The 25811-nt window shown below is 41.0% G+C and overlaps 2 protein-coding genes across 2 annotated transcripts; both read right to left on the bottom strand.

Annotated features, from left to right (window-relative positions):
• Nucleotides 1–1966: 1966 nt before the first annotated feature.
• LOC140727352 (interferon omega-1-like) lies at nt 1967–8266 on the bottom strand. Its single transcript, XM_073044626.1, has 4 exons — nt 8172–8266; nt 7315–7404; nt 2202–2441; nt 1967–2087 (listed from the first exon to the last, which is right to left on the bottom strand). Exons 1-4 carry the CDS (start codon nt 8229–8231, stop codon nt 1989–1991), a joined length of 489 nt encoding a protein of 162 aa, XP_072900727.1. The 5' UTR covers nt 8232–8266; the 3' UTR covers nt 1967–1988.
• Nucleotides 8267–13609: 5343 nt separating this feature from the next.
• Nucleotides 13610–20470, bottom strand: LOC140727351 (interferon omega-1-like). The gene is made up of 4 exons (XM_073044625.1): nt 20376–20470; nt 19524–19613; nt 13848–14087; nt 13610–13733 (listed from the first exon to the last, which is right to left on the bottom strand). The coding sequence occupies exons 1-4, from the start codon at nt 20433–20435 to the stop codon at nt 13635–13637; spliced, it is 489 nt and encodes a 162-aa protein (XP_072900726.1). The 5' UTR covers nt 20436–20470; the 3' UTR covers nt 13610–13634.
• Nucleotides 20471–25811: the final 5341 nt, after the last annotated feature.

Below are 25811 nucleotides of genomic sequence, written 5' to 3'. Positions count from 1 at the left end.
TTCTATTCTGATCCATGCCAGTTTATCTTTCTCAAAAAAAGATGCAATAAATCTAAGTTGATTTGCTTTATAATAATTCTTAAAATTTGGAAGTTGTAACCCTCTGAGCTCAAATTTCCATGTCAATTTTTCCAATGATATTCTTGACATCTTACCTTTCCAAAGAAACATCCTCACATATTTATTCCCATAAGCCTTCTTAACCACCTTATCGACCTGTGTCCCATTCCTGCCTGCACTACCTTGGAGGTCCTTCTCCTCAGCCTCTTTCCTAACTCTATATACTCACTGCACAGGACTTCTTTTTTGTGTAAATTATGTTTGCTAACTTCTGTTTGTAATGTTTATAATATGCTGTGCTGTTCTTGCAAAAAAAAAGCTAATTTTCATGGCATTTATAACCTGGGCACTGATGCTTCTGACAATAAACTTTAATTTAGAATTTATGATCCTGGATTCTAAAAGCACATCAGTTCTCAATCCCAGTCCCATTCTGACCTAACTGCAGCCTCCTCCACTGCCACAGTGAGCCCGATATAAGCAAGAAGAGCCGTACGCTATCCTCCCTGACAGTGCTACTGCATGTGGCTTCCGCTTTTAAAAAATGGGCCTGTGTTACACGTTCACTTCGGATTCAACATTTCCTCATTCAAAGGGAGAATATGAAGATGAAAACCAAGAACTTAAATCCAAGTATCATACAGGGAAGATAAAAATCAAGTCGAATCACTGTGAAGTGTACTCATATGCTGAGTGTGACATTGCAGGGGAAAGAATAAAGCGGGGGAAGTACCTATAACAAGATGTGAGAAGAAGAAATGTTATATTCTGTGAGGAGGATCAGCGTGCACAAAATTTGTATTCCAAAAATGTGAAATATTCAGAATAATTAACATGTAGTAACATCTTCACTGATTTTTTTATTAAATGTAGAAATATATTATCCATTGCAATTCTCACAATAATAATAAATTAAAACTTTTCAGCTACATGTACATACTTTTAAAAATGATCACAATAAATACAGTATAAATAAATTAAGTTAACTTTATCTTCTAACCATTGGAAGAACAATCACATTATGCTCACTGAAGGTCAGTGATGAAATCAAGAGGAATGGTTTTGCAAACCACAACCTGTGCACTGAGTGTAGGTCAGAACATTCCCAATGCATATTCCCATTGCAAAAATGACAATTAGAGGAATAATTTTTGGGAAAACAAACGGAACTTTAAACAATTTACATTTGAAAAGGGGATGAAACCTACAACTCTCAGATTAAACTGATAACACTAGAGGATGCTGGACAGAAGACATCGCAAACTTTCATGTGCATGAAGTTATGAGAAACAAAATTCCACCCAGGATTAATTTTAGGTAGGGAACTAAAATGATGTAAACCATAGCAGAGATAAGATGCAGAATGGCAGATAGAGTAAGAAGCTGTCCACTGTGCACCTTTTCCAGGAATGGATCATTGCATTACAGTAGCTGCCTGTCTTGATATGAATGGACAAGAATAGGATCATTCAGCAAATTCACATGTCATCCTTGAGTAATACTACAAAAAATAAATTAATAAATTAATAATACAATAAATTAATTCAACACTGGATATGGAGAAAGACCCAGACATTATTCCTTCCACATCACTTGCCAAATGAAAATGTGTGATTAATATAGTTATATAATAAATAGTAAAAACAGAAAATACTGTAAACATGCACAGCTCAGACAACTGCTGAGTGGAGTGAACAACAGTTAGTGTTTCAAGTTTATGAGCATTGACTTGAGGAATTCACTCAGGTTTCTTCTGCACATGCACTGATTATTTGCACCAGTTGGGTTTACCATTAACATTTCTAGCATTTAGTTTACTTTATTTTTCATTGTAAATTCAGTCTGTTCAGATATACTTTTCCTTGAAAATTATTTTAAATAAATAGTCATAAATCTTGGTCCCTTATGAAATTGACTCTGGAAAATCTTCAGTGATCTCTGCTGATTTTTGCCATAATGAGAAGGAGCTGTTTCAAATGCGTCATGGTCTCAGTGCGGGTTATCTCCCAGGCACAGTTGCTGAATCCCTAAAAGGGAGGACAAAAAGGCAAATGTACTCAATAGTGAAAAATTAGATAATGAACAAGTATAAAGTAGATAAATAAGTGTATTGGCAGGCACATGTTTTAATATCAATATACCTTCTGTTTCAGAAACTCTCTCAATTTCTGAAAGTATTTAAGAATTGCGGCATTCTTCCTTGGCCTGGACTCTGAGCCTGGTTTCCGGACACAGACATCCAGCACTCTGAGCTGCCGATCCAAGAGAAGCTGGAGGAGTTCCACTGAGCTCTGGACCCAGCTGACTGAGCTCAGGTTCATACTGTAGATCCTGCGGAGGTGATGCAGGGTCTGATGGACAATCCAGATCCGGTCCTGGGCCTGTGCAAAACACACATGGGGACATAAGTAGGGCCGTGGTCTCACAAACGTTTAGAATTAGAACAAAATGTTTATGAGTCTTAGTACAAGACAAAATCAAACATCAACTTAAAATATACAGACCGCAAATGGAGGGCTACTAACAACTGTGAATTGAAGGCCACATCATTGGCAGTTCCCGTCTACAGCTAGAGATTTCAACAGGGAATGAGCAATGAACCACACGGATGAAGAAGAAGAAGACGCTTGACTGAATGAGGAAATGGCATCAATGCCACAGGATGCTACTTACACAGAGACTAGAGTCTGCTCTCCTTTCACCAGAAATAGTGAGGGGGAGAGTTTATAGAAATCGACAATCTCATAAAGGGGGGAATCAAGGAGGTGAAACAGACAGTCGTCTGAATGGGTTGTTAAAAAGATTAAACAGTAACTTATAAAGACAGTGGCATAAACAGTTGCATGTTAACTTTGCAAACACTAGGAAAGCTGCAGATGCTGGAAATTCAAGCGACACACACAAAATGCTGGTGGAACACAGCAGGCCAGGCAGTATCTATAAGGAGAAGCATTTTCGAGGTTTTGGGCCGAGACCCTTTGTCAGGACTAACTGAAAGGAAAGATAGCAAGAGATTTGAAAGTGGGAGGGGGAGGGGGAGATCCAAAATGATAGGAGAAGACCGGAGGGGGTGAGTAGAGCTAAGAGCTGGAAAGGTGATTGGCAAAAGGGATACAGAGCTGGAGAAGGGAAAGGATCATGGGACGGGAGGCCTAGGGAGAAAGAAAGTGGGAGGGGAACACCAGAGGGAGATGGAGAACAGGCAAAGAGTGATGGGCAGAGAGAGAAACAAAGAGGGGGGAATAAATAAATCAGGGATTGGATAAGAAAGGGAGGAGGGGCATTAACGGAATTTAGAGAAATCAATGTTCATGCCATCAGGTTGGAGCCTACCCAGCTGGTATATAAGGTGTTGTTCCTCCAACCTGAGTGTGGCTTCATTTTGACAGAGGAGGAGGCCATGGATTGACATATCAGAATGGGAATGGGACATGGAATTAAACTTCCTACCCCTCCACCTTCAAATTGCCTGCAAACTTTGCAACAAAGCCATCAATTTCATCATCTAAATCATTGATATATAACTTAAAAAGAATCGGTCCCCAACACAGACCTTTGTGGAACACCACTAGTCACCGGCAGCCAACCAGAAAAGGATCCCTTTATTCCCAGTCTTTGCCTCCTGCCAATCACCCATTGCTTTATCCATGCTAGAATTTTTCCTGTAATACCATGGGCTCATAGCTTGTTAAGCAGCCTCATGTGTAGCACTTTGCCAAAGGCCTTCTTTAAATCCAAGTACACCACATCAAACAGCTCTCCTTTCTCCATCCTGCTTGTTACTTCAAAAAATTATAACGGATTTATCAGGCAATATTTTCTCTTGAGGAAACCATGCTGATTATGGCAAGTACGCTAAGACCTCATCTTCTATAATTCGCTCCAACATCTTCCCAGGCACTGAGGGCAGTCTGACTGGCCTATAGTTTCTTTTCTTCTGCCGCTCTCCCTTCTTGAAGAGTGGAGTGGCATTTGCAAATTTTTAGTCTTCCAGAACCATTCCAGCATCTTGTGATTCTTGAAAGATCATTATAAATGCCACCACAATCTCTTCAGCCACCTCTTTCAGAACTCTGGGGTGTATATCATCTAGCCCAGGTTACTTATCTACCTTCAGACCTTTCAGTTTCCCAAGAACCTTCTCTCTAGTCATGGTAACATCACACAATCTTCATGATCCCTGACACCTGGAACTTTTACCATACTGCTGGTGTCTTCCACAGTGAAGACTGATGCAAAATACTTACTCAGTTCATCCGCCATTTCCCTGTCCAACATTACTATCCCTCCAGCATCGTTTTCCGGTGGTCCAATATAGAACCATAGAACCATAGAACATTACAGCACAGAAACTGGCCCTTCAGCCCTTCTTGGCTGTGCTGAACCTTTTTTCTGCCTAGTCCCACTAACCTGCATCTGGACCATATCCCTCCGTACACCTCTCATCTATGTACCTGTCCAAGTTTTTCTTAAATGAGCCCGCATTTACCACTTCATCTGGCAGCTCATTCCACACTCCCATCACTCTCTGTGTGAAGAAGCTCCCCCCCCCCCCAATGTTCCCTGTACACTTTTCCCCCTTCACCCTTAACCCATGTCCTCTGGTTTTTTTCTCCCCTGCCCTCAGTGGAAAAAGCCTGCTTGCATTCATTCTATCTATGCCCATCATAATTTTATATACCTCTATCAAATCTCCCCTCATTTTTCTATGCTCCAGGGAATAAAGTCCTGACCTATTCAATCTTCCTCTGTAATTCAGTTTCTCAAGTCCCAGCAGCATACTTGTAAACCTTCTCTGCACTCTTTCAAACTTATTAACATCACTCCTGTAATTAAGTAACCGAAACTGCTCACAATACTCCAAATTTGGCCTCACCAATGTCTTTTGCAACCTCACCATAACATTCCAACTCTTATACTCAATACTTTGACTTATAAAGACCAATGTATCAAAAGCTCTCTTTACGACCCTATCTACCGGTGATGCCACTTTAAGGGAATTATGTATCTGTATTCCCAAATCCCTCTGTTCTACTGCACTCCGCAGTGTCCTACCATTTACCTTGTATGTTCTATCTTGGTTTGTCCTTCCAAAGTGCAATACCTCACAGTAAACTCCATCTGCCATTTTTCAGCCCATTTTTTCAGCTGGTCAAAATCCCTCTGCAAGCTTTGAAAACCTTCCTCACTGTACAATACACCTCCAATCTTTGTATCATCAGCAAATTTGCTGATCCAATTTACCACATTATCATCCAGATCAATGATATAGATGACAAATAACAATGGACCCAGCACTGATCCCTGTGGCACACCACTAGTGACAAGCCTCCACTCAGAGTAGCAATCCTCAACTACCACTCTCTGACTTCTCGCATTGAGCCAACGTCCAATCCAATTTACTACCTCACCATGTATACCAGGCGACTGAATCTTCCTAACTAACCTCCCATGCAGGACCTTGTCAAAGGCCTTACTGAAGTCCATGTAGACAACATCCACTGCCTTCCCTTCATCCACTCTCCTGTCTCTCTTTATTGCACTTTATATATCTGGAGAAACATTTGATCTCTTCTTTAATATTATTGGCTAGCTTATTTCTTATTCCATCTTTACCTTCTTAATGACTTTTTTAGTTGCCTTCTGTTAGTTTTTTAAAAACTTCCCAATCCTCTAACTTCCCACCAATCTTTGTTCAATTATATGCCCTCTTTTTGGCTTTTATGTTGGCTTTGATTTCTCTTTTTCGCCACAGTTATGTCATCTTTCCTTTAGAATACTACTTCCTCTTTGGGATGTATATATCCTGGGCCTGCCAGATTGCTTCCAGAAATTCCAACCATTGCTGCTCTGCTGTCATCCCTGCCAGTTCTTTTCCAATCGATTTTGGCCAACTCCTCTCTCATGCCGCTGTAATTCCCTATAGACCACTGTAATGCTGATACATCCGAAGCTTCTCCTTTTCAAATTTCAGGGTGAATTTTATCATATTATGATCATTTTCCCTGATAGGTTCCTTTACCTCGAGCTCTCTAATCAATTCTGGTCCTTTGCAAATCACCCTATCCAGAATAGCTGATACTAGTCAGCCCAACCACAAGCTGCTCTGAAAAGCCATCTCGTAGGGCCAGGCACTCGAGAAATTCTACCTCCTGTAATCTAACACCAACCTGATTTTCCCAAACCACCTGTATATTGAAGACCCCCATGACTGTTGTAACATTGCCGTTTTGGCATGCATTTTCTATCCTCCATTGTAATTTGTAGGCCAGAACCGTACTGCTGTTTGGGGGTCTGTATACAACTCCCATCAGGGACTTTTTACCCTTGCAGATCCACAGCTCTATCCACAATGATGCAACTCCTTCTGACCCTATGCCACCTCTTTCTGAGTATTTACTGACTATGCCAGCAGGTAAACAAATCTCAGGATTGTAAATCGTGAAATATATCTATTTTGATAATAACTTTACTTGAACTTCAAACATATATTGCGAGAGTTTCTGTCTTAAGATGTTTGTTCCAAATTCCATCTATGAATTGTGGATTTTTTCCTGCTATCCTGTACTCCAAAGTTTTGCATTCAATCTATAACATTGGTCATAAAAGTCTCTTCCATGTGGAAAGTTTATAGATGTCTACAATCATAGAACCACGTGATATGGCACATCACTGTCCGGTCTCCTCTCAGCTTTTATCTCCTTGATACCGATGGGCCAGCTATAATGTAAAATAATTTAACGAGAAACCTCACAACTCTTCAGCGCCAGTCATTTAAAGTGAAGTAGGTGGTTCCATCACCAATGAAGCACGCGGGTAGTGTGATGATCTGAGAGGATGCAAGTATTTCCTGTGATCAACAGAACTCGCAATGTTACTGGGGGGTGGGGGAGAGAGAGGAACACACAGGGAGGGAGAGGAAAAAATAGCAGAAGGTGATAATGGGTGACGTGTTTATTGGTGACAGAACATGTGAAATGATGAGAGGGAATTGGGTACAGAGAGTGAATTACCCGTGAGTGGGACAGAGAGAGAGGGGGGAGCAGTGTGATAATTGAAATGAGATCTATTCCGTGTGAATGGGGTCCTGAAACTCAGAGTGACAGAGTCAGAAAATGAGAGTGACATGGAGAGAAAGAATTCATATTCTGATATAGTCAAATTATTTGGATAAAGTTCGGATCCGATCCTTCGCATTACGTAACATAGTGTCTCGAATTAATTACATTAAAGTAAAATGCAGTGTTTACTCACATGAACCTCCGCCGAAAGTTTCACCAGCTCCAAGGGCTTGGTTTTCAACGACAGCCTCTCAGTCACACACTGTCGAGGGAGGCGGCCACCCTGAGACAAAAGATATCAACGTTACTGACAATCCCCACACACAGAAACACCGGAGAACAGACTCTTTGAAATCACCTCATTGGTAACAGCAAACAGCCCGGGGACTGTCAGGACCGGTCTCTGGGAGCGGGTTCAACTCACCATTTCTTTCAGTTCGCCCAGAGTCTCTGTGTTGAGAACTCGCAGTAACTGTAACCTCTCACAGCCCAGGGTCAGGGTCACGGTCAACAACAGCCACACACTGCAAACTCTCCAAACACGGCCCAATGCCATCTCCACCCAACACTGAATAAAGCACCGATCTCAGACCAGAATCAGCTCCGAAAACGGGTCTTGTTCGCCGAATGGAACTCTCGATATGGAAATGCCACGGCTTGTGATCCGGGAGCGGACGCCGGTGCTGCCGAGACCCGTGTCTGGGGATCGTGTTGTGAGCTCTCTCTCTGCCATGCTGCCGGATTTTATATCTTAAAATCCGAAAATGGGTGACATTCGAAAAGTGAAATGACTGCGGGATATTTGGGAACGCGTCGGGAGAGAGCGGTCTCCGCTCTGAAGTAAGGAATCTGAAAGCGGGAGAGTCCACCTGCAGCGACGGGAAAATCCGCCACCCGAGAGAGCAGCAGCGCTCAGGCTCTTGGTGCGTTCGTTCAGTTCGGGGGGTCCAAGGTGTTGTGGAGGGTGGGTCGAGTTTGGCAAGGGACGTGGTGGGGTGAGGACGTGACTGTGTCGGTGCATCCGTCGGGGCTGCATTTTATCAGGGTTACCGTAACACTGCATCTTTCAGCGCTGATCTTCTCTGTTACATCCAACTGCAGTGGTGCCATATCGCAGGGTGGTCAGTGCAGAGCGCCCGGGACACGTCCTTCTGGTGGCGACTGTGCTCGCTATGAAGATGGTCTGGTGTCTGGGTTCTTTACAGAAGACACTTCGGCGTTTCTTTCGTCTCCGGATCGGAAGGCGATTCCGATGCCTGCTCTCTCTGCGGGTTAGTCTCCAGCTCAGCTTGCAGCTGCGCGGCAAATTCACCCGAAACTAAAGTGTCCCAGGGTAAAGGTGACGGATCGTCACTTCCGAAAGTGGGCGTGTTAATCAACAGGAATGGATCGGCAATTAAACCTCAGAAGCGAGGTTCTACTTCCTGATTAAGTGCTGGAGACCTCGGAGCAGGGGGTTCTATCTCATTCGTATGGTTTTCGTCACTATCTAGCGCGGGAGTTCTCTGATATTACACTGGTTGAAGTATATATTCCCACCCCAGGCAGATGTCAAATTAACACCGGAGGGATTGAACTCCGTGATTAACTGGCCTCCCCAATGCCTTCCTCAGTATCGAAGGGCACTTCAACCAGTTTAGCTTGAAGGAGCCTCTACCGAACTACTGCCAGCATGCACCGGTAACATCCAAGGACTCAACACACTCGACCACTGCGGGATGCAACAATGAAGAACACGCACCAGACCAGCATCCCTATTTTCTTAGTTGAAGGTGATTCAAAATGTCATCGAATACTCTGCCAAACTTCTGCAGAAACTGTGGAAACTCAATGCACAGGAATTCAAGAGGCTGCAGAGTGTAGTACGCTCGTCCAGTTTCGTCACTCTCCACACCATAAATGACATCGGCAAGAGACAGTGCCCCAGGAAAGCAACATCCATTATAAACGTTCCCACGAGGCAGAAACTAGAGGAGCCAGAAGACTCACATCTCAAAGCTCTTCAGCAGCTTCTTCCCCACTGTCTCGGGGTCCTGTACCGACCTGAAATACCCTAACACGACCCCGATTTAACTTGCACATCTTAGTTGTGTAGTTATGTCTACTTTCCTTATTTCGTAACTTGTGTATAATTTATGTTACTGTAAGTTTACAGAACATAGAACAGTACAGCACAGGAACAGGCCCTTCGGCCCACAATGTTGTATCGAGGCAGCTTAAAAATAAATTAAAAACGAATCCCTCCTACCTCCATCTTCCTCATATCCACGTCCACGTGCTTATCTAAACGTCTCTTTAAAAGCCTCTACTACCATACAGGCAGCACATTCCAGGCATCTACCACTTCCAAAGTAAAAAAAAACTTACCTCTCGATTCCCCTTTGAACCTACCCCGACCCACCTTCAATGCATGCCCTCTGGTATTAGATATTTCTACCTTGGGAGAAAAAAGATACTCCCTGTCTACTCTACCTATGCATCTCATCATCATATAACCATATAACAATTACAGCACGGAAACAAGCCACTTCGGCCCTTCTAGTCTGTGCCGAACGCTTACTCTCACCCAGTCCCACTGGCCTGTACTCAGCCCATAAATCTCCATTCCTTTCCTGTCCATATACCTATCCAATTTTACTTTAAATGACAATACCGATCCTGCCTCTACCACTTCTACTGGAAGCTCATTCCACACAGCTACCACTCTCTGAGTAAAGAATATAAATCCCTATCAGCTCTCCCTCCCAGCCTATGCTGCTCCAAAGTAAACAACCCAAGTTTGTTCAGCCTCTCATAATAGCACATGCCCTCTAAACCAGGCAACATCCTGGTAAACCTCTTCTGCACCCTCTCGAAAGCTTCAACATCCTTCCTATTGTGGGGTGACCAGAACTGTATGCAATACACTCTCTGGGAGAAGAAGTTTTTCCTTAACTCTGTCCTAAATGACCTACCCCTTATTCTCAAACCATGCCCTCTGGTACTGGACTCTCCCAGCATCTGGAACATATTTCCTGCCTCTATCTTGTCCAATCCCTTAATAATCTTATATGTTTCAATCAGATCCCCTCTCAATCTCCTTAATTCCAGTGTCTAACAAGAGTCTATAAAGTTGCAACATAACCTCTTGACCTTTGAACTCAATGCCACGAATAATAAAAACAAGTACTGTATCCCATAAGCCTTCTTTTTTTAACTTTTTTATTGTGTTTTCAAATAGTTACAGAATAAAAGTATGCGGAAAAGAAAATATGTGTTACCCATCCCACCTCCCCTTAACCCCTCCCCCCTAACATCCCCACTGAAAGAATAAAGAAAGAAAGAGAGAAAAAAAAGGAATGCCTGGATATTAGAAGATCTCCACATGCTCCACGGAGTTCGTAATAACTTTAGTATATATATTTATTTCTTTCCACAAGTAACCAATTATTTCATCTTCGGAGCGCCTATATATTTAATCCTGTCTTTTGTAAATAAGGGCGCCACATTTTCAAAAATGTTTCATATTTATCTCTTAAATTATAAGTAATTTTTTCAGGTGGAATACAGCCATAAATTTCTTTCTTCCAACGATCTATACTTTAATATGTATCCGATTTCCAAGTAACTGCAATAGCTTTTTTGGCTACTGCCAATGCAATTTTTATAAATTCTTTCTGATATTTATTCAATTTGGATATCGGTTTTATCCCTTCAGTATCACCTAGTAAAAGTAGTATTGGATTATGTGGAAGTTTTATTCCAATAATTTGTTCCAGTAAAACTCTTAAATTTGTCCAAAAAGGTTGAATTTTAGAACAAGACCAAGTAGAATGTAAAAAAGTACCAATTTCTTGGTTACATCGGAAACACTGATCAGATAAATTTGGGTTTAATTTATTTCTTTTTTGTGGTGTAATATATAGTTGATGTAAAAAATTGTATTGCACTAATCTTAATCGGACATTTATTGTATTTGTCATACTCTCAAGACATATTCTTGACCAATTTTTTTCTTCAATTTTAATATTCAAATCACTTTCCCATTTTTGTCTTGACTTATGGACTCCTTGTTTAATTGCCTGTTTTTGAATCAAATTATACATACAAGAGATAAATTTTTTAGTCTTTCCTTTTTGAATTAAAGTTTCTATTTCATTGGGTTTCGGTAATAACATTGTTTGACCTAACTTTTCTCTTAAATAAGCCCTTAGTTGAAAGTAACAAAAAAGAGTGTTGTTTGATACTTTATATTTATTCTTTAATTGATCGAATGACATTAATATACCTCCTTCAAAACAGTCTCCTATATATCTAATCCCTTTTTGAAACCAATTATATAAAAGTTGATTATCCATTGTAAAAGGAATAAGTCTATTTTGAATTAAAGATCTCTTTGCTAATAAGGATTTCTTTGTCTCATCGTCAACATTTATCTTATTCCATAAATCAATCAAATGTTTTAATATAGGAGATTCTTTCTTTTCCCGTATCCATTTAGATTCCCAGTTATATATAAAGTCTTCTGGTATGTTTTCTCCTACTTTATCTAGTTCTATTCTGATCCATGCCAGTTTATCTTTCTCAAAAAAAGATGCAATAAATCTAAGTTGATTTGCTTTATAATAATTCTTAAAATTTGGAAGTTGTAACCCTCTGAGCTCTAATTTCCATGTCAATTTTTCCAATGATATTCTTGACATCTTACCTTTCCAAAGAAACATCCTCACATATTTATTCCCATAAGCCTTCTTAACCACCTTATCGACCAGTGTCCCATTCCTGCCTGCACTACCTTGGAGGTCCTTCTCCTCAGCCTCTTTCCTAACTCTATATACTCACTGCACAGGACTTCTTTTTTTTGTAAATTATGTTTGCTAACTTCTGTTTGTAATGTTTATAATATGCTGTGCTGTTCTTGCAAAAAAAAAGCTAATTTTCATGGCATTTATAACCTGGGCACTGATGCTTCTGACAATAAACTTTAATTTAGAATTTATGATCCTGGATTCTAAAAGCACATCAGTTCTCAATCCCAGTCCCATTCTGACCTAACTGCAGCCTCCTCCACTGCCACAGTGAGCCCGATATAAGCAAGAAGAGCCGTACGTTATCCTCCCTGACAGTGCTACTGCATGTGGCTTCCGCTTTTAAAAAATGGGCCTGTGTTACACGTTCACTTCGGATTCAACATTTCCTCATTCAAAGGGAGAATATGAAGATGAAAACCAAGAACTTAAATCCAAGTATCATACAGGGAAGATAAAAATCAAGTCGAATCACTGTGAAGTGTACTCATATGCTGAGTGTGACATTGCAGGGGAAAGAATAAAGCGGGGGAAGTACCTATAACAAGGTGTGAGAAGAAGAAATGTTATATTCTGTGAGGAGGATCAGCGTGCACAAAATTTGTATTCCAAAAATGTGAAATATTCAGAATAATTAACATGTAGTAACATCTTCACTGATTTTTTTATTAAATGTAGAAATATATTATCCATTGCAATTCTCACAATAATAATAAATTAAAACTTTTCAGCTACATGTACATACTTTTAAAAATGATCACAATAAATACACTATAAATAAATTAAGTTAACTTTATCTTCTAACCATTGGAAGAACAATCACATTATGCTCACTGAAGGTCAGTGATGAAATCAAGAGGAATGGTTTTGCAAACCACAACCTGTGCACTGAGTGTAGGTCAGAACATTCCCAATGCATATTCCCATTGCAAAAATGACAATTAGAGGAATAATTTTTGGGAAAACAAATGGAACTTTAAACAATTTACCTTTGAAAAGGGGCTGAAACCTACAACTCTCAGATTAAACTGATAACACTAGAGGATGCTGGACAGAAGACATTGCAAACTTTCATGTGCATGAAGTTATGAGAAACAAAATTCCACCCAGGATTAATTTTAGGTAGGGAACTAAAATGATGTAAACCATAGCAGAGATAAGATGCAGAATGGCAGATAGAGTAAGAAGCTGTCCACTGTGCACCTTTTCCAGGAATGGTTCATTGCATTACAGTAGCTGCCTGTCTTGATATGAATGGACAAGAATAGGATCATTCAGCAAATTGACATGTCATCACTGAGTAATACTACAAAAAATAAATTAATATTACAATAAATTAATTCAACACTGGATATGGAGAAAGACCCAGACATTATTCCTTCCACATCACTTGCCAAATGAAAATGTGTGATTAATATAGTTATATAATAAATAGTAAAAACAGAAAATACTGTAAACATGCACAGCTCAGACAACTGCTGAGTGGAGTGAACAACAGTTAGTGTTTCAAGTTTATGAGCATTGACTCGAGGAATTCACTCAGGTTTCTTCTGCACATGCACTGATTATTTGCACCAGTTGGGGTTTTCCATTAAAATTTCTAGCATTTAGTTTAATTTATTTTTCAATGTAACATCAGTCTGTTCAGATATACTTTTCCTTGAAAGTTATTTTAAATAAATAGTCATAAATCTTGGTCCCTTATGAAATTGACTCTGGAAAATCTTCAGTGATCTCTGCTGATTTTTGCCATAATGAGAAGGAGCTGTTTCAAATGCGTCATGGTCTCAGTGCGGGTTGTCTCCCAGGCACAGTTGCTGAATCCCTAAAAGGGAGGACAAAAAGGCAAATGTACTCAATAGTGAAAAATTAGATAATGAACAAGTATAAAGTAGATAAATAAGTGTATTGGCAGGCACATGTTTTAATATCAATATACCTTCTGTTTCAGAAACTCTCTCAATTTCTGGAAGTATTTAAGAATTGCGGCATTCTTCCTTGGCCTGGACTCTGAGCCTGGTTTCCGGACACAGACATCCAGCACTCTGAGCTGCCGATCCAAGAGAAGCTGGAGGAGTTCCACTGAGCTCTGGACCCAGCTGACTGAGCTCAGGTTCATACTGTAAATCCTGCGGAGGTGATGCAGGGTCTGATGGACAATCCAGATCCGGTCCTGGGCCTGTGCAAAACACACATGGGGACATTAGTAGGGCCGTGGTCTCACAAACGTTTAGAATTAGAACAGAATGTTTATGAGTCTTAGTACAAGACAAAATCAAACATCAACTTAAAATATACAGACCGCAAATGGAGGGCTACTAACAACTGTGAATTGAAGGCCACATCATTGGCAGTTTCCGTCTACAGCTAGAGATTTCAACAGGGAATGAGCAATGAACCACACGGATGAAGAAGAAGAAGACGCTTGACTGAATGAGGGAATGGCATCAATGCCACAGGATGCTACTTACACAGAGACTAGAGTCTGCTCTCCTTTCACCAGAAATAGTGAGGGGGAGAGTTTATAGAAATCAACAATCTCATAAAGGGCGGAATCAAGGAGGTGAAACAGACAGTCGTCTGAATGGGTTGTTAAAAAGATTAAACAGTAAGTTATAAAGACAGTGGCATAAACAGTTGCATGTTAACTTTGCAAACACTAGGAAAGCTGCAGATGCTGGAAATTCAAGCAACACACACAAAATGCTGGTGGAACACAGCAGGCCAGGCAGCATCTATAGGGAGAAGCACTGTCGAGGTTTTGGGCCGAGACCCTTTGTCAGGACTAACTGAAAGGAAAGATAGTAAGAGATTTGAAAGTGGGAGGGGGAGAGGGAGATCCAAAATGATAGGAGAAGACCGGAGGGGGTGGGGTGAAGCTAAGAGCTGGAAAGGTGATTGGCAAAAGGGATACAGAGCTGGAGAAGGGAAAGGATCATGGGACGGGAGGCCTAGGGAGAAAGAAAGGGGGAGGGGAACACCAGAGGGAGATGGAGAACAGGCAAAGAGTGATGGGCAGAGAGAGAAACAAAGAGTGGGTAAGAAAGGGAGGAGGGGCATTAACGGAAGGTAGAGAAATCAATGTTCATGCCATCAGGTTGGAGGCTACCCAGCCGGTATATAAGGTGTTGTTCCTCCAACCTGAGTGTGGCTTCATTTTGACAGTAGAGGAGGCCATGGATAGACGTATCAGAATGGGAATGGGACATGGAATTAAAATGTGTGGCCACTGGGAGATGCTGCTTACTCTGCACCTACACACCTATGCTCTGTCCACCAGAGAAAGCAGGATCTCCCAGTAGCCACACATTTTAGGTGAAGTGGTTAGGGGAATAGATGACAGGTGACTATGGGAATGGGAACATTTTAGGGGTGTCTTGTAATGTGAGCTGAGGTGTCCTATGTCTGCACCCTGTGGTACCTGATGCCCAATGGCCATCACACATTTTTAAGATAAGCAGATCATAGGCATCTTCTACACTTCAGAACTTGAGTAGAGGCAAATAAAAGTCACTGAAAAAAGGTGCTGGGGTGCTCTCAGTCCATACCACCCATCAAGCAGCCACCTAAAGAAATCTCATTCAGAGTGATTGGGGCAGTGGTTGTAGAAGGGAGATGCAGCCTGGAGAGAAACTGCGAGGCAGGAGAGGCAGTTAGTCATTAGCAAAGAGTCAACCCTTTCATTTCTTCTACCAAAGTGCATGAACTATACTTTCTGACACTGTATTCCATCTGCCATTTCTTTGCCCATTCTCCTAATCTGTCAAAGTCTTTCTGCAGCCTCCCTATTTCCTCAAAACCTCCTACCCCTCCACCTTCAAATTGCCTGCAAACCTTGCAACAAAGCCATCAATTCCATCATCTAAATCATTGATATATAACGTAAAAAGAATCGGTCCTCAACACAGACCTTTGTGGAACACCACTAGTCACCGGCAGCCAACCAGAAAAGGATCCCTTTATTCCCAGTCTTTGCCTCCTGCCAATCACCCATTGCTTTATCCATGCTAGAATTTTTCCTGTAATACCATGGGCTCATAGCTTGTTAAGCAGCCTCATGTGTGGCACTTTGCCAAAGGCCTTCTGAAAATCCAAGTACACCACATCAACCAACTCTCCTTTCTCCATCCTGCTTGTTACTTCAATAAATTATAACAGATTTATCAGGCAATATATTCCCTTGAGGAAACCATACTGTCTATGGCAAGTACACTAAGACCTCATCTTCTATAATTCGCTCCAACATCTTCCCAGGCACTGAGGTCAGTCTAACTGGCCTATAGTTTCTTTTCTTCTGCCTCTCTCCCTTCTTGAAGAGTTGTGTGGCATTTGCAAATTTTTAGTCTTCCAGAACCATTCCAGCATCTTGTGATTCTTGAAAGATCATTATAAATGCCACCACAATCTCTTCAGCCACCTCTTTCAGAACTCTGGGGTGTATATCATCTAGCCCAGGTTACTTATCTACCTTCAGACCTTTCAGTTTCCCAAGAACCTTCTCTCTAGTCATGGTAACATCACACAATCTTCATGATCCCTGACACCTGAAACTTTTACCATACTGCTGGTGTCTTCCACAGTGAAGACTGATACAAAATACTTACTCAGTTCATCCACCATTTCCCTGTCCCACATTACTATCCCTCCAGCATCGTTTTCCGGTGGTCCAATATAGAACCATAGAACCATAGAACATTAAAGCACAGAAACAGGTCCTTCAGCCCTTCTTGGCTGTGCTGAACCTTTTTTCTGCCTAGTTCCACTAACCTGCACCTGGACCATATCCCTCCGTACACCTCTCATCTATGTACCTGTCCAAGTTTATCTTAAATGAGCCCGCATTTACCACTTCATCTGGCAGCTCATTCCACACTCCCATCACTCTCTCTGTGAAGAAGCCCCCCCTAATGTTCCCTGTACACTTTTCCCCCTTCACCCTTAACCCAAGTTCTCTGGTTTTTTTCTCCCCTGGCTACAGTGGAAAAAGACTGCTTGCATTCATTCTATCTATGCCCATCATAATTTTATATATCTCTATCAAATCTCCCCTCATTCTTCTATGCTCCAGGGAATAAAGTCCTAACCTATTCAACCTTTCTCTGTAATTCAGTTTCTCAAGTCCCAGCAGCATCCTTGTAAACGTTCTCTGCACTCTTTCAACCTTATTAACATCACTCCTGTAATTAAGTAACCAAAACTGCTCACAATACTCCAAATTTGGCCTCACCAATCTCTTTTGCAACCTCACCATAACATTCCAACTCTTATACTCAATGCTTTGACTTATAAAGGCCAATGTACCAAAAGCACTCTTTACGACCCTATCTACCAGTGATGCCACTTTAAGGGAATTATGTATCTGTATTCCCAGATCCCTCTGTTCTACTGCACTCCGCAGTGACCTACCATTTACCTTGTATGTTCTATCTTGGTTTGTCCTTCCAAAGTGCAATACCTCACATTTGTCTACATTAAACTCCATCTGCCATTTTTCAGCCCATTTTTTCAGCTGGTCAAAATCCCTCTGCAAGCTTTGAAAACCTTCCTCACTGTCCAATACACCTCCAATCTTTGTATCATCAGCAAATTTGCTGATCCAATTTACCACATTATCATCCAGATCATTGATATAGATGACAAATAACAATGGACCCAGCACTGATCCCTGTGGCACACCACTAGTGACAGGCCACCACTCAGAGTAGCAATCCTCCACTACCACTCTCTGACTTCTCCCATTGAGCCAACGTCCAATCCAATTTACTACCTCACCATGTATACCTAGTGACTGAATCTTCCTAACTAACCTCCCTTGTGGGACCTTGTCAAAGGCCTTACTGAAGTCCATGTAGACAACATCCACTGCCTTCCCTTCATCCACTCTCCTGTATCTCTTTATTGCACTTTATATATCTGGAGAAACTTTTGATCTCTTCTTTAATATTATTGGCTAGCTTATTTCTTATTCCATCTTTACCTTCTTAATGACTTTTTTAGTTGCCTTCTGTTAGTTTTTTAAAAACTTCCCAATCCTCTAACTTCCCACCAATCTTTGTTCAATTATATGCCCTCTTTTTGGCTTTTATGTTGGCTTTGATTTCTCTTTTTCGCCACAGTTATGTCATCATTCCTTTAGAATACTACTTCCTCTTTGGGATGTATATATCCTGGGCCTTCCAGATTGCTTCCAGAAATTCCAACCATTGCTGCTCTGCTGTCATCCCTGCCAGCTCTTTTCCAATCGATTTTGGCCAACTCCTCTCTCATGCTGCTGTAATTCCCTATACACCACTGTAATGCTGATACATCCGAAGCTTCTCCTTTTCAAATTTCAGGGTGAATTTTATCATATTATGATCATTTTCCCTGATAGGTTCTTTTACCTCGAGCTCTCTAATCAATTCTGGTCCTTTGCAAATCACCCTATCCAGAATAGCTGATACTAGTCAGCCCAACCACGAGCTGCTCTGAAAAGCCATCTCGTAGGGCCAGGCACTCGAGAAATTCTACCTCCTGTAATCTAACACCAACCTGATTTTCCCAAACTCCCTGTATATTGAAGACCCCCATGACTGTTGTAACATTGCCCTTTTGGCATGCATTTTCTATCCTCCATTGTAATTTGTAGGCTAGAACCGTACTGCTGTTTGGGGGTCTGTATACAACTCCCATCAGGGACTTTTTACCCTTGCAGATCCACAGCTCTATCCACAATGATGCAACTCCTTCTGACCCTATGCCACCTCTTTCTGAGTATTTACTGACTATGCCAGCAGGTAAACAAATCTCAGGATTGTAAATCGTGAAATATATCTATTTTGATAATAACTTTACTTGAACTTCGAACAGATATTGCAAGAGTTTCTGTCTTAAGAAGTTTGTTCCAAATTCCATCTATGAATTGTGGATTTTTTCCTGCTATCCTGTACTCCAAAGTTTTGCATTCAATCTATAACATTGGTCATAAAAATCTCTTCCATGTGGAAAGTTTATAGATGTCTACAATCATAGAACCACGTGATATGGCACATCACTGTCCGGTCTCCTCTCAGCGTTTATCTCCTTGATACCGATGGGCCAGCTATAATGTAAAATAATTTAACGAGAAACCTCACAATTCTTCAGCGCAAGTCATTTAAAGTGAAGTACGTGGTTCCATCACCAACGAAGCACTCGGGTAGTGTGATGATCTGAGAGGATGCAAGTATTTCCTGTGTTCAACAGAACTCGCAATGTTACTGGGGGGTGGGGGAGAGAGAGGAACACACAGGGAGGGAGAGGAAAAAATAGCAGAAGGTGATAAAGGGTGACGCATTTATTGGTGACAGAGCATGTGAAATGATGAGAGGGAATTGGGTACAGAGAGTGAATTACCCGTGAGTGGGACAGAGAGAGAGGGGGGAGCAGTGTGATAATTAAAATGAGATCTATTCCGTGTGAATGGGGTCCTGAAACTCAGAGTGACAGAGTCAGAAAATGAGAGTGACATGGAGAGAAAGAATTCATATTCTGATATAGTCAAATTATTTGGATAAAGTTCGGATCCGATCCTTCGCATTACGTAACATAGTGTCTCGAATTAATGACATTAAAGTAAAATGCAGTGTTTACTCACATGAACCTCCGCCGAAAGTTTCACCAGCTCCAAGGGCTTGGTTTTCAACGACAGCCTCTCAGTCACACACTGTCGAGGGAGGCGGCCACCCTGAGACAGAAGATATCAACGTTACTGACAATCCCCACACACAGAAACACCGAGAACAGACTCTTTGAAATAACCTGATTGGTAACAGCAAACAGCCCGGGGACTGTCAGGACCGGTCTCTGGGTGCGGGTTCAACTCACCATTTCTTTCAGTTCGCCCAGAGTCTCTGTGTTGAGAACTCGCAGTAACTGTAACCTCTCACAGCCCAGGGTCAGGGTCACGGTCAACAACAGCCACACACTGCAAACTCTCCAAACACGGCCCAATGCCATCTCCACCCAACACGGAATAAAGCACCGATCTGAGACCAGAATCAGCTCCGAAAACGGGTCTTGTTCGCCGAATGGAACTCTCGATATGGAAATGCCACGGCTTGTGATCCGGGAGCGGACGCCGGTGCTGTAGAGACCCGTGTCTGGGGATCGTGTTGTGAGCTCTCTCTGCCATGCTGCCGGATTTTATATCTTAAAATCCGAAAACGGGTGACATTCGAAAAGTGAAATGACTGCGGGATATTTGGGAACGCGTCGGGAGAGAGCGGTCTCCGCACTGAAGTAAGGAATCTGAAAGCGGGAGAATCCAGCTGCAGCGACGGGAAAATCCGCCACCGGAGAGAGCAGCAGCGCTCAGGCTCTTGGTGCGTTCGTTCAGTTCGGGGGGTCCAAGGTGTTGTGGAGGGTGGGTCGAGTTTGGCAAGGGACGTGGTGGGGAGGACTTGACTGTGTCGGTGCATCCGTCGGGGCTGCATTTTATCAGGGTTACCGTAACACTGCATCTTTCAGCGCTGATCTTCTCTGTTACATCCAACTGCAGTGGTGCCATATCGCAGGGTGGTCAGTGCAGAGCGCCCGGGACACGTCCTTCTGGTGGCGACTGTGCTCGCTATGAAGATGGTCTGGTGTCTGGGTTCTTTACAGAAGACACTTCGGCGTTTCTTTCGTCTCCGGATCGGAAGGCGATTCCGATGCCTGCTCTCTCTGCAGGTTAGTCTCCAGCTCAGCTTGCAGCTGCGCGGCAAATTCACCCGAAACTAAAGTGTCCCAGGGTAAAGGTGACGGTTCGTCACTTCCGAAAGTGGGCGTGTTAATCAACAGGAATGGATCGGCAATAAAACCTCAGAAGCGAGGACATCTACTTCCTGATTAAGTGCTGGAGTCCTCGGAGCAGGGGGTTCTATCTCATTCGTATGGTTTTCGTCACTATCTAGCGCGGGAGTTCTCTGATATTACACTGGTTGAAGTATATATTCCCACCCCAGGCAGATGTCAAATTAACACCGGAGGGATTGAGCTCCGTGATTAACTGGCCTCCCCAATGCCTTCCTCAGTATCGAAGGGCACTTCAACCAGTTTAGCTTGAAGGAGCCTCTACCGAACTACTGCCAGCATGCACCGGTAACATCCAAGGACTCAACACACTCGACCACTGCGGGATGCAACAATGAAGAACACGCACCAGACCAGCATCCCTATTTTCTTAGTTGAAGGTGATTCAAAATGTCATCGAATACTCTGCCAAACTTCTGCAGAAACTGTGGAAACTCAATGCACAGGAATTCAAGAGGCTGCAGAGTGTAGTACGCTCGTCCAGTTTCGTCAGTCTCCACACCATAAATGACATCGGCAAGAGACAGTGCCCCAGGAAAGCAACATCCATTATAAACGTTCCCACGAGGCAGAAACTAGAGGAGCCAGAAGACTCACATCTCAAAGCTCTTCAGCAGCTTCTTCCCCACTGTCTCGGGGTCCTGTACCGACCTGAAATACCCTAACACGACCCTGGATTAACTTGCACAACTTACTTGTGTAGTTATGTCTACTTTCCTTATTTCGTAACTTGTGTATAATTTATGTTACTGTAAGTTTACAGAACATAGAACAGTACAGCACAGGAACAGGCCCTTCGGCCCACAATGTTGTATCTAGGCAGCTGAAAAATAAATTAAAAACGAATCCCTCCTACCTCCATCTTTCTCATATCCACGTCCATGTGCTTATCTAAACGTCTCTTTAAAAGCCTCTACTACCATACAGGCAGCACATTCCAGGCATCTACCACTTCCAAAGTAAAAAAAAACTTTCCTCTCGATTCCCCTTTGAACCTACCCCGACCCCCCTTCAATGCATACCCTCTGGTATTAGATATTTCTACCCTGGGAGAAAAAAGATACTCCCTGTCTACTCTACCTATGCATCTCATCATCATATAACCATATAACAATTACAGCACGGAAACAAGCCACTTCGGCCCTTCTAGTCTGTGCCGAACGCTTACTCTCACCCAGTCCCACTGGCCTGTACTCAGCCCATAAATCTCCATTCCTTTCCTGTTCATATACCTAACCAATTTTACTTTAAATGACAATACCGAACCTGCCTCTACCACTTCTACTGGAAGCTCATTCCACACAGCTACCACTCTCTGAGTAAAGAATATAAACCCCTATCAGCTCTCCCTCCCAGCCTATGCTGCTCCAAAGTAAACAACCCAAGTTTGTTCAGCCTCTCTTGATAGCACATGCCCTCTGAACCAGGCAACATCCTGGTAAACCTCTTCTGCACCCTCTCGAAAGCTTCAACATCCTTCCTATTGTGGGGTGACCAGAACTGTATGCAATACACTCTCTGGGAGAAGAACTTTTTCCTTAACTCTGTCCTAAATGACCTACCCCTTATTCTCAAACCATGCCCTCTGGTACTGGACTCTCCCAGCATCTGGAACATATTTCCTGCCTCTATCTTGTCCAATCCCTTAATAATCTTATATGTTTCAATCAGATCCCCTCTCAATCTCCTTAATTCCAGTGTCTAACAAGAGTCTATAAAGTTGCAACATAACCTCTTGACCTTTGAACTCAATGCCACGAATAATAAAAACAAGTACTGTATCCCATAAGCCTTCTTTTTTTAACTTTTTTATTGTGTTATCAAATAGTTACAGAATAAAAGTATGCGAAAAAGAAAATATGTGTTACCCATCCCACCTCCCCTTAACCCCTCCCCCCTAACATCCCCACTGAAAGAAAAAAGAAAGAAAGAAAGAAAAAGGAATGCCTGGATATTAGAAGATCTCCACATGCTCCACGGAGTTCGTAATAACTTTAGTATATATATTTATTTCTTTCCCCAAGTAACCAATTATTTCATCTTCGGAGCGCCTACATATTTAATCCTGTCTTTTGTAAATAAGGGCGCCACATTTTCAAAAATGTTTCATATTTATCTCTTAAATTATAAGTAATTTTTTCAAGTGGAATACAGCCATAAATTTCTTTCTTCCAACGATCTATACTTAAATATGTATCCGATTTCCAAGTAACTGCAATAGCTTTTTTGGCTACTGCCAATGCAATTTTTATAAATTCTTTCTGATATTTATTCAATTTGGATATCGGTTTTATCCCTTCAGTATCACCTAGTAAAAGTAGTATTGGATTATGTGGAAGTTGTATTCCAATAATTTGTTCCAGTAAAGCTCTTAAATTTGTCCAAAAAGGTTGAATTTTAGAACAAGACCAAGTAGAATGTAAAAAAGTACCAATTTCTTGGTTACATCGGAAACACTGATCAGATAAATTTGGGTTTAATTTATTTCTTTTTTGTGGTGTAATATATAGTTGATGTAAAAAATTGTATTGCACTAATCTTAATCGGACATTTATTGTATTTGTCATACTCTCAAGACATATTCTTGACCAATTTTTTTCTTCAATTTTAATATTCAAATCACTTTCCCATTTTTGTCTTGACTTATGGACTCCTTGTTTAATTGCCTGTTTTTGAATCAAATTATACATACAAGAGATAATTTTTTTAGTCTTTCCTTTTTGAATTAAAGGTTCTATTTCATTGGGTTTCGGTAATAACATTGTTTGACCTAACTTTTCTCTTAAATAAGCCCTTAGTTGAAAGTAACAAAAAAGAGTGTTGTTTGATACTTTATATTTATTCTTTAATTGATCGAATGACATTAATATACCTCCTTCAAAACAGTCTCCTATATATCTAATCCCTTGTTGAAACCAATTATATAAAAGTTGATTATCCATTGTAAAAGGAATAAGTCTATTTTGAATTAAAGATCTCTTTGCTAATAAGGATTCTTTGTCTCATCGTCAACATTTATCTTATTCCATAAATCAATCAAATGTTTTAATATAGGAGATTCTTTCTTTTCCCGTATCCATTTAGATTCCCAGTTATATATAAAGTCTTCTGGTATGTTTTCTCCTACTTTATCTCGTTCTATTCTGATCCATGCCAGTTTATCTTTCTCAAAAGAAGATGCAATAAATCTAAGTTGATTTGCTTTATAATAATTCTTAAAATTTGGAAGTTGTAACCCTCTGAGCTCAAATTTCCATGTCAATTTTTCCAATGATATTCTTGACATCTTACCTTTCCAAAGAAACATCCTCACATATTTATTCCCATAAGCCTTCTTAACCACCTTATCGACCTGTGTCCCATTCCTGCCTGCACTACCTTGGAGGTCCTTCTCCTCAGCCTCTTTCCTAACTCTATATACTCACTGCACAGGACTACTTTTTTTTGTAAATTATGTTTGCTAACTTCTGTTTGTAATGTTTATAAGATGCTGTGCTGTTCTTGCAAAAAAAAAGCTATTTTTCTTGGCATTTATAACCTGGGCACTGATGCTTCAGACAATAAACTTTAATTTAGAATTTATGATCCTGGATTCTAAAAGCATGTCAGTTCTCAATCCCAGTCCCATTCTGACCTAACTGCAGCCTCCTCCACTGCCACAGTGAGCCCGATATAAGCAAGAAGAGCCGTACGTTATCCTCCCTGACAGTGCTACTGCATGTGGCTTCTGCTTTTAACAAATGGGCCTGTGTTACACGCTCACTTCAGATTCAACACTTCCTCATTCAAAGGGAGAATATGAAGATGAAAACCAAGAACTTAAATCCAAGTATCATACAGGGAAGATAAAAATCAAGTCAAATCACTGTGAAGTGTACTCATATGCTGAGTGTGACATTGCAGGGGAAAGAATAAAGCGGGGGAAGTACCTATAACAAGGTGTGAGAAGAAGAAATGTTATATTCTGTGAGGAGGATCAGCGTGCACAAAATTTGTATTCCAAAAATGTGAAATATTCAGAATAATTAACATGTAGTAACATCTTCACTGATTTTTTTTATTAAATGTAGAAATATATTATCCATTGCAATTCTCACAATAATAATAAATTAAAACTTTTCAGCTACATGTACATACTTTTAAAAATGATCACAATAAATACAGTATAAATAAATTAAGTTAACTTTATCTTCTAACTATTGGAAGAACAATCACATTATGCTCACTGAAGGTCAGTGATGAAATCAAGAGGAATGGTTTTGCAAACCACAACCTGTGCACTGAGTGAAGGTCAGAACATTCCCAATGCATATTCCCATTGCAAAAATGACAATCAGAGGAATAATTTTTGGGAAAACGAACGGAACTTTAAACAATTTACCTTTGAAAAGGGGCTGAAACCTACAACTCTCAGATTAAACTCATAACAGTAGAGGATGCTGGACAGAAGACATCGCAAACTTTCATGTGCATGAAGTTATGAGAAACAAAATTCCACCCAGGATTAATTTTACGTAGGGAACTAAAATGATGTAAACCATAACAGAGATAAGATGCAGAATGGCAGATAGAGTAAGAAGCTGTCCACTGTGCACCTTTTCCAGGAATGGATCATTGCATTACAGTAGCTGCCTGTCTTGATATGAATGGACAAGAATAGGATCATTCAGCAAATTCACATGTCATCACTGAGTAACACTACAAAAAATAAATTAATAATACAATAAATTAATTCAACACTGGATATGGAGAAAGACCCAGACATTATTCCTTCCACATCACTTGCCAAATGAAAATGTGTGATTAATATAGTTATATAATAAATAGTAAAAACAGAAAATACTGTAAACATGCACAGCTCAGACAACTGCTGAGTGGAGTGAACAACAGTTAGTGTTTCAAGTTTATGAGCATTGACTCGAGGAATTCACTCAGGTTTCTTCTGCACATGCACTGATTATTTGCACCAGCTGGGTTTTCCATTAACATTTCAAGCATTTAGTTTAATTTATTTTTCAATGTAACATCAGTCTGTTCAGATATACTTTTCCTTGAAAGTTATTTTAAATAAATAGTCATAAATCTTGGTCCC

The sequence above is a fragment of the Hemitrygon akajei genome, chromosome 5, assembly GCF_048418815.1.
Source record: "Hemitrygon akajei chromosome 5, sHemAka1.3, whole genome shotgun sequence".
Lineage (NCBI taxonomy): Eukaryota > Metazoa > Chordata > Chondrichthyes > Myliobatiformes > Dasyatidae > Hemitrygon > Hemitrygon akajei.
Note: the sequence above shows the minus strand (reverse complement) of the source record. Positions and strands in the feature narration are given on the sequence as shown.

Excerpts from the sequence above, each read along its gene's own strand:
- LOC140727352 (XM_073044626.1), bottom strand. The coding sequence starts at position 8,231 with ATGGCACCACTGCAGTTGGATGTAACAGAGAAGATCAGCGCTGAAAGA. Across the intron at positions 2,442-7,314 it reads AACTTTCGGCGGAGGTTCAT|GCCCAGGACCGGATCTGGAT; the intron begins GTGAGTAAACAC and ends TGTTTTGCACAG. Across the intron at positions 2,088-2,201 it reads GAGAGTTTCTGAAACAGAAG|GGATTCAGCAACTGTGCCTG; the intron begins GTATATTGATAT and ends CCTCCCTTTTAG.
- LOC140727351 (XM_073044625.1), bottom strand. The coding sequence starts at position 20,435 with ATGGCACCACTGCAGTTGGATGTAACAGAGAAGATCAGCGCTGAAAGA. Across the intron at positions 19,614-20,375 it reads CTGAAAGATGCAGTGTTACG|GGTGGCCGCCTCCCTCGACA; the intron begins GTAACCCTGATA and ends CTTCTGTCTCAG. Across the intron at positions 13,734-13,847 it reads GAGAGTTTCTGAAACAGAAG|GGATTCAGCAACTGTGCCTG; the intron begins GTATATTGATAT and ends CCTCCCTTTTAG.